At 36.5% G+C, this 9364-nt stretch overlaps 1 protein-coding gene across 1 annotated transcript; it reads right to left on the bottom strand.

The window, feature by feature from the left end:
• Positions 1-59: 59 nt before the first annotated feature.
• klf5b (Kruppel like factor 5b) lies at positions 60-3911 on the bottom strand. The gene is made up of 4 exons (XM_067410033.1): positions 3776-3911; positions 2710-3517; positions 2057-2116; positions 60-1345 (listed from the first exon to the last, which is right to left on the bottom strand). The coding sequence occupies exons 1-4, from the start codon at positions 3776-3778 to the stop codon at positions 1167-1169; spliced, it is 1050 nt and encodes a 349-aa protein (XP_067266134.1). The 5' UTR covers positions 3779-3911; the 3' UTR covers positions 60-1166.
• Positions 3912-9364: the final 5453 nt, after the last annotated feature.

A 9364-nucleotide genomic window follows, 5' to 3' on the forward strand; every position in this document is an offset into this window, starting at 1 on the left:
TTTCAGTAAACACAGGAATTACCATAAAGGAGTTCAATCAATCTTCAGATTGTGCTCTTTCAAACATTTTGCCGACGTAAAGCGAATCCTCTTCGACACATATCATAGTTTGGACTGAATCCAACTCTTTGGTGTTCTGAAGCTACATTTAATTTTCTAATTACCCGGCAAATTTCTGAAGCGCTGTTTCTTATCAAGTGCTGCTTCTAAGAGACCTTAATTCATTGTGACTCAGCGTTCGTGGTTCACATTCTCATGACTGTTCTGCGGTTTGGTTCTACAACCAAGAATACAGCTCTATCTTGATATTATTTCACTTGTGATACGAGTAGTCACTTACAGGAATATTATGGGTTCAATACAAGTTAAGCTCAGGTGACAGAACTTGCACCACAATACTCAATTTCAATGGGGCCAATTTGTAAATGTTAAAATTCTCAGTGTTTCAACTGTATAGCCACAAGACGTAAAGAATGTTTTAACATGATTTTAGTATGATTTTAGTGTGATTTTAGGTAACTTTGTTACCATGTCAACGCAACTTCATAAACCCTAAAATGAAATTTTACAGCTCAAAAGTTAACAGAAGAATTATTGTAAGTGTTTTATAAAATTATAAGCTTCAGATTTCAAATTGGCCCCATTCACTTCTACTATAAGTGCTTACCCGTAAACTTGTTTTTTAATATATTTTTTAAGAAAACAAGGAACAAGTTGCAACTATGTTTGTGTTAATCAACATTATGCCACAAATGTTGTTGATTAAGCTTAACTTATTATTAAACCTAGAATATTCCTTTATAGTGGAGTAAAACTGCCCACAACATCTTGCACATATATTTTACATGGCACCTCAATTCTACAAGGTAAAAAAGGCACATTAAAAGTAGTTATGTCATAAATGATGACCTCAAAGTATGCAGACAAACGAAGAAACAAACAAACATGTCAAAAGAATGTCCCATCTGGCAAATGAGCCAAGTTCTCATCAATTAGCTGGTTTTGTGACCACAGGAGCCGTACCGACGGCAGGGTTTGGTCCTGTTGTACCTGATGAACTGCCAAAACCCAAGATTAACCAACACACCCAAATCCTAATTAGTATCATCAACAGAGGTCCTGATAGCCCTCCCGTGGCACCGTCAGAACAACGAGAGCAGGCGGCTCTAGTTCTGGTGTCTTTTCATGTGGAGGGCCAGGTGGTCCGATCGGGAGAAGCAACGGCTACATACGGCGCACTGGAAAGGTTTGGCCCCCGTGTGCTTCCTGAAGTGGCGCGTTAGCTCGTCAGAACGGGCGAAGCGCCAGTCGCACCCCTCCCATGAGCACTTGTATGGCTTTTCGCCTGCAATAAAACACAGGCCAATACAGTTTGAGGGGAGAACACCATCACAGTTTTGTAGGATAAAATGGTGTACTGGTCTTTCTACTGAGTCGTCCTAATGGGCTGCACACAATAACATACAGCGTGACTAGTATTTTCGGATTCACAAACAAATTACACTTTTAATCTGGTTCTTTTTAGTGAACCACATACATAGAGCATAGCCACTGTAGTGCCATTCATGAACATTTATGAGCCTGTCGTTTTATTGAAAAAAGACTCACAAGGAATCGTTTGAATCAGTCACATGGATCGTTCACTGAATTAACTGAATCATCATCAAATTATCGTTGATTATCGTTAGTGATGGAAATTTTTACATGAAATATTATATTGTTTTACCGAATAAATTGGTAAAGGTCAGTTTTTGGTTGTATTGTCTATTATATCTGTTAACTAAATAGCAATTGAATTGCTTAATTTGGGCCTGGTTGATTTTAACTAATGTTGTTTTTAACTAAAACAAACATTTTTGTCATGTATCAAGTTTGGACATTATAACTGTAAAATGCCTAAATGACTCAAAAGAGAGCTTGTGAATCAGAATCATATCACTAAATCTGTAATTCTGTTTAGTTAACTTTATTGAACTATTATATGACAGTAATATCACACTGACAATTGTGTGAACAGCTCTGTTGTCTCTGTGATATTGCTTATTTGAAGTCTTACCTGTGTGAGTACGTAAATGGGCCTTCAAATGTGAGGACTTGGTGTAGACCTTCTTACATCCTGACAAAGAATACATTAAATGTTAGTATATATCATAACCTTTACCAATAAAGCTTATATCCATTAAACATTGGAACATTAAAGGGATAGTTCATCTAAAACCAGTTTGACGTTCTTTCTTCTGTGGAACACAGAAGAAGAGATTTTGAAAAATGACTCAATGTTTTTCATCCATAACAAAAGTCAAAGAATTTCTTCAAAATATTTTCTTTTGTGTTCCACAGAAAAAATAAAGTCATTCAGGTTTGGAATGAGATGAGGGTGAGTAAACAATGACAGAATTTGCATTTTTGGGTGAACTAACGCTTTAACATTCTGGCCAGCTCTGACTTGTCCAGCAGCCTCGTATACAATGTCAAAAGGTTTCACCATTGTGTCCTAAGCCTCTTAGTCAGTCCAACCTAGAGACCGGTAATTGCCAGATGTTTAGTCATGTCAGTCCACATCTATTCAACAAATCATCCGAATAGCCATTTAAGCCTGCTCTGCATCATATACGTGGAAAAAGCTGTGGCTTCCTTCTGAGGCCTTCAAATAAAGTTTATACTATATATTCTCATACTCAAGTGTCTAGATGCTAAATTCAATCTCACCGGGTACATCGCAGTGATGTATCCTCCTTTTGTCTAGATCGGGATTGTTCCTGCGGTTGTATTGTGCAGGTACTGCTTGTGTTTGGACAGAAAGTGCTGGTCCGGGGGTAAGACACGCCATTTTAGATGCCATGCTGGCAGCATACGACGGAGGTGGCGATAAGTTCTGTATGAGTTCTTTCCTCCTGTCTGGGCTGCCCGGTTCTGAGTTAGGAGGGGAGGGTGGTAGATAGGCCGCCCTCTTCTGAGGATGCTGACCAAACTGGGCAGGTAGAGAATATCCACTGCTGCCCATATTACAAAGAGGTCTTTCTGCAACATGACTGGATGGTGGGTGAATGCCATTATACGTTGACATCGGAGGGCATGAGGCATTGTGGGAATCTGTGCAAGAGTGGCCTCCAGGCACATTGGGCTCAAGCTCCGAATTCAACAGCTGAAACATCGGAACTTCTGGAAATTCGAGGGACGGCGTCTCGGGCTTGATGTAAACATTGTTACCCGTTTCTGCAGCTGGGCTGTAGAGGTTCGTGTACTCTGCGTGCGTCATGGCAGGCGCAGCGGAGCCGTGGCAGCTGGAGTAGTTGAAAGACGAATGCACCGGTTCCGTCTTTATCTGTGTCGTTGCGGAGCGAACGGGTCTGCACATGCCGGTTCGTAGATAGGTGACGTCAGGTAAGAAAACATTCATGTTTATGCTGTATGGCGCGCCTTGGTCCATCGTCAGGGAATTGTCTTGACAAAACTTCTTATGGTCTGACAACACGTGAAACTGAGGCGGCAGGTATCCATCCATGTCTTGTTTGATCTGTGGGATAGAAAAAAATCATTCATTCATTCACCATAAATTGCACAAAAATATAAAAATTATGAAAAGAACATATAATCCTTGAAACTGTAATATTAATCAAGATTTAGCTGCTTAACATGGACCTGTTAGCCGGTAGATACTGTAACTGTAATCTAATGGTATTCTACCAAAACAATATTTTAAAATGGCAAACATTTCATTATATTATACTTTTACCAATATCCAATTGTTTTTGAAGATTTTAAAAGCACAAACCATGTGTCGTCTTTCACATCACAGTTCAGGAAAGTCGCTCAGTGAAGGTTTTGGGACTGTGTGCGTTCTTATGGTCCCATCAGCATTGACATGACACTCTACAGTCATTAGTCACATGGTATTTACGACTCAGCTGATTGGTTTAAAACACTGCATATTTCCAGCCAAGCAACTGCCATTGACATGGGAAAGCTAATGGACAGCTTTCCCCACTTATTATATATACCTCTTTAGCATAAATCCTTTAAGATTTTCTAGTAAACAATGTCTAAATTCCTGAGAATTACAAGACAAGTTCAGAGGAATGCATTTCTATTATGTTCACCTGTACAGCAGATCCACTCTCTCAAAGTCAAAGATCAACTCAAACTTAGTAACATTCCTGTCATTTTTAGGGCAACAAGTCAGCTCGTGTGCATGTCTAAATACACAAGTCTTGTTGCTACCTTACACCGAAGAAGGAACCCCCTTGCAAGCTCTCTCTCTCTCTATCTGCCATCCATAAACTAGGAAATACTCCATCTGAATTTAGAGCCTACAGCTGCTCTGCTGTTATGGAGTTTTCAGATTAAGGTCAGTGCAGAGTTCAGCACAATTCATCCAGCATGCTTTATATATATGCTATAACGTACTGGAGAACACCATTAGAAAACATTACTATATAAAATGTAAGCTGTGCAGCGATCAGTTACGCTTTAGAGCAAAAGCATAAATAACACTGGCATTTCGGAAAGCATGGCACCCAGCGCTGTTTACCAATGTAACATGCGATTACAGATTCACTCTACCAGAATGTGATGCTTTGATGGACTGTCATTAAATCCACTGTAATCGTCCTCTCTCAATTCCTCGCTCAGTTCTTAGAGGTGTTTTATTCTAGCCGTGGATCCTGCTCAACAAAGCGTTGCCTATAACCGCATGTCCTCCGCTGAAATAAACTGGAGATCACGTCATTCAATATGCGCAAATGAAAACGACACGACAGACAGCCAGAGATGTCAAGCGCTTTACGCGTTTGACAAGACAAATTACGCAACCGCCTCGTTTCAATGCTTCAAAACGGGGCGGGGCTTTGTCATCATACATTTAGTAATTCACCCAAACAGGTTTTCAGGATCTGTAATAGTCTAGTAAAAAAAAAAAAAAAAAACACTGTAAAAAATAAAAACGTATAATAATTATTATCATTTGTATTATTAATAAAACTGGTCGCCGTAGTTGCCAGAACTTTACAAATACAGACGTTTTAGAGACTAAATTTTTATGCCATTAAATCATAACTTTAATATTCCAACCTATTTGAGCTTTTAAAAATGTTAAAATACATAATAACACAGGTGGAACTTAAAGTTCATCAAAATTGGCCTCTCCACCAACTGTGACCCATAAAGAAATAGCACAATTTCACACATAAAACACCTTTATAACACACACACGACGCTTAAATAATTTAACTAAACACTCCAATGCACACAGCACACAGCTAAATACAACTTTTTAAATCAAAATCCAAACAAATGTAATGATCTGCACAGGGAATTCTTTCCCTGAAAGGTGGGATTAAGGTGTTTCCCTGAAAGGGGGAAAACAAACAAACAAAAGGTTTACTGTAAAATGTACTCTCTCTGTGTGTCAATTATTGGTTATTCATACTTAAAAACACCTGACTTTTTTTTTTTTTTAAATATATATTTTCCAGCAGAAGTGCATCGAATACAAATACATGGTATATATAGCCTAGTAAGGTACAGTTTCTAACCAAATTTACTGTTTTAAATTTTTACATTATTTTTTACATTAAAATATTGCAGTTTTTATAGTAGACCTATATAATGAAATTATACATCTGAAATTATTTACCAGAATGTTCAATTAATGGCCTTATAATCTTATTATTAATTATGACACTGTTTCCCAAACAACACTTGATGGTAATCAGATCAGATAAACCATGCACAGAACTAAAACTATTCTTTTTTCCTGTGAGTACAGTATGGAATTTCAGGGAATTTGTTAATTCACATTTATGCCCGTCTCACCCTCTCTCTCTCTCTCTTTCTTTCTCTCTCTCTCTCTCTCCCTTGGGCCATATGTGCTGGTATGCAAATCTGCTTGACTGCACTGCAGCTGCCTGTGTGGATTGCGTGTTCTATGCCAACATGCTAGGAGAAGTGTTGAAGTAGGCAAAGTTGCTGCCAGGGAAAAATATCAGGAATGTTTTGATTAAAATAGCACACGATCATGAACGATCACGCAAAATGCCTTCAAAAAACTAATTTGTGGACAAATTTGATGTCACTTAAGGAAAATCTAGTTGAAATGATTCATAAAAACTGGTATAAAAATGTCAAAATCAAAATTTACAGTTACAAGAGGCCAAACAGGCATGTTTGCCTACCTGAATGATTGTAGCAAGATGGTTCTACATCCTAGTTGCTATCCATAAAAATGTCGCTGATTAGTGAAAATGTGCCTGAATTTCTGTTTCATTTTATTATGAAAGATAATCAATGTTACAACAAATAAAACACAGTATGTGTTAGCATAACAAATGAATTGTGATGTCGAAATAAAGGCCGTTCCCATCATTCATAAGTGAACCTGTATTGTCCTGCTTCACAGAAGCATTTGAAAACCAAACACAGGTACATAAGGAATACAAAGACACACGTTAGACAGGTTTAAAGATTATTCTGGGGCCAGACAAACCACTGAAAGTGGAACAATGTGATAGACTTTCCTGGTTTTCTAAAAAATTTGACTCACATTTGTTGCATCATTTAGAGAATATTTCTTGGTAAAATACTTTGACATGGATAGTTCACTCAAAAATGTAATTTCATCTGTGGAACTATAAGATATTTTATTTATTCATTTTTATTTTTTTACAATGAAAGTCAATGGAATCCAGAGCTCTTTTGGACCTCATTGACTTTCATTGTATGGGCAAAAAAAGTTCCTATTAATGATTCGACTGTAGTAGACATATGCTGCATTGTAGACAGCAGACGTTCCAATAAAATACTGCTTATGATATTGAGGAGTATTTACAAATATGCATAAAACTGATTTTTCATACATCTCATTGATGTAGTCATGGAGTATTTGCAAAATTGTTTGTGATATATATACACAATTTGTTTGGCCATTCCTATGCCTCATCGCCAAATGTTAAATCAAGATCCACTGATTCTAGTTATGTATTGAATGTGCATCAAAGGCAAGTATTTTCTGTAGCTCATTAGAGAATTTAAGGATCATAGCAGCCAGGGAGCATCTGTTGATGTTGGCACATGGACATCTGCATATGAATGCAAGTAATCCATGTTGCATTTCATTTAAAACTCAGAATATGCAGACAATTGGATGGCAGACTTTAGAAAATGCAAAGCATGTATCTGGAGTGAGCTTCTACTGTACATGAATTAATAACTCACATGACTAAAAATTGTTTACCACAAATAGGATGAATATAATATGAGAATCCGAGCTTGTGATTTCTTATTGTTTTTCATGTGCAGTTTAAAATCATAGAAAAAACCCTCCAAAACATTAGCCGTGTATAATGCAAATGAATTCTATTTTAATATCACATTCATAACATATACAGTGTGAGGTCTTTCGTGTTCTGAAAGCATTTGCATTAAGTGGTCAAATTCTCTCAAGCTCTACAATAAATACTGTCACAAGAACTGATATTTGATCTCGAAATTCAAATTTAATATATTTACTCCTTAGGTTTTCTCAAATGGATTGTATTGTTCAGCGATTGCATTCATATTTTGTGATATTTTTAAAAAGTAAAGTCAAGTGTAAAGTAGGTTTAGAGGGTGTGGTGTGTCAGGAAGCCCACATTGTCATTGGGATTACGGGTGGCTTACTGAAAGAGCTATTTAAGATAATATTTAATGCCTAATGGCACTGAATAGAACTTAATCCATGTGAGTATATGTGTTTAAATTGCATGTGAACCAGCACACAAACAGAAAGAAAGATAGAGAGTGATGTGTGAATTACCTTTGGTTTTATCCATGCATGTGGGTGACTTTAGGATTTCTCAAAATGGGAAATGTAGATTAAACAAGTACTGCTGTAGTTTGTTTTGTACTTGTGTTATATTCTAAATATGAACAGGACAACTGGGTTTAAAAGCATTCTAGATATGTTAGAGAAAAGACTGTGGAAAAATATATTTATTTTTCCACTAAAAATAAGAAGTGGAATATCAAACAAATAAAAATAACAATCAAAGCTGTTTTTAAGAAGGTTATTTCCATGTTGGCTTAGCAGAAGTATCAAAGAGCCTTTTGCAGTCATCAGAGGTTCAGCATGTACTCTGGTTATGTGAGTAATGAGTAAACAAGTGAGAGTCAATCTTAGGCTTTTGAAAAAGAGATTTGTATGATTATGTCTAAACTCTGCCAACTTGACTTGTTTGATCTTTCTCTGGAACAGGTTTACATGTTAGAATCACTTCTTAATTTGGCTGAACTTCATTTGTGAAAAGGTGGAACAAAACTAAAATCAATCACATTAGCTGTTAGCATCATCATCATTTGCTTGGTTATACAATAGGTTCACCAAACTCATCAATAATGGAGTCACATTTTGGCTAAACTATACAGTATGTGTTGTAAACAATTATATTATGAAGTGATAATTATAAATAAATATTATAAACTGTTTAGACTCTTTTTGCTAAAAAAGAGAACAAGAATGAATCTATTTAAGCCTGCATCTGTCAGATTAAGAATTGGAAGCAAGTAAAACTGAAAGGAAATGCACATTGAAATATTGGACTAAGTTCAACCTAATTTCTGTATTATTGTGTTGCTGCCATAATTTTGAGGATCTTTGATCTTTCAATTTGACCAAACAGCTCTAAAAACATTCATTATGAAGCTGTTTAAGCAAAATTATGATACTTTGAAAGTATAAGAAAAGCAAATCATGGGAAAATTCTTTTTGGGTCTCCCACAACAATAAAATCTTTTCGTGGAGTGCTGAAAACAGACAAATGGTTAAAGGGTTAGTTCACCCAAAAATAAAAAAAATAATGTCATTTATTACTCACCCTCATGTCGTTCTACACCTGTAAGGTCTTCATTCATCTTTGGAATATTTTTGATTAAATCCGATGGCTGCATTCACAGCAGTGACACTTCCTCTCTCAAGATCCTTAAAGGTACTAAAATCATATTTAAAACAGTTCATGCGAGTTCAGTAGTTCTACTTTAATATTATAAAGCGACGAGAATACTTTTTGTGCGCCAAAAAACAAAATAACGACTTTTCAACAACATAGTGATGGGCTGATTTCAAAACACTGCTTCGGAGCTTTGCGAATCGAATCAGTGACTCGGATCTCCTATCAAACGGTTAAAATCACATGACTTTGGGGTTCTGAGTCACTGATTCGATTCGCAAAGCTTCGATTCGGCCCATCACTATATTGTTGAAAAGTCGTTATTTTTTTAATTTTTTTTTTTGGCGCACAAAAAGTATTTTCGTCGCTTTATAATACTAAGGTAGAACCACTGAACTCAAATGAACTGTTTTAAATATGTTTTTAGTACCTTTATGAATCTT

The sequence above is a fragment of the Chanodichthys erythropterus genome, chromosome 14 (genome assembly GCF_024489055.1).
Source record: "Chanodichthys erythropterus isolate Z2021 chromosome 14, ASM2448905v1, whole genome shotgun sequence".
Taxonomy (NCBI): Eukaryota; Metazoa; Chordata; class Actinopteri; order Cypriniformes; family Xenocyprididae; genus Chanodichthys; species Chanodichthys erythropterus.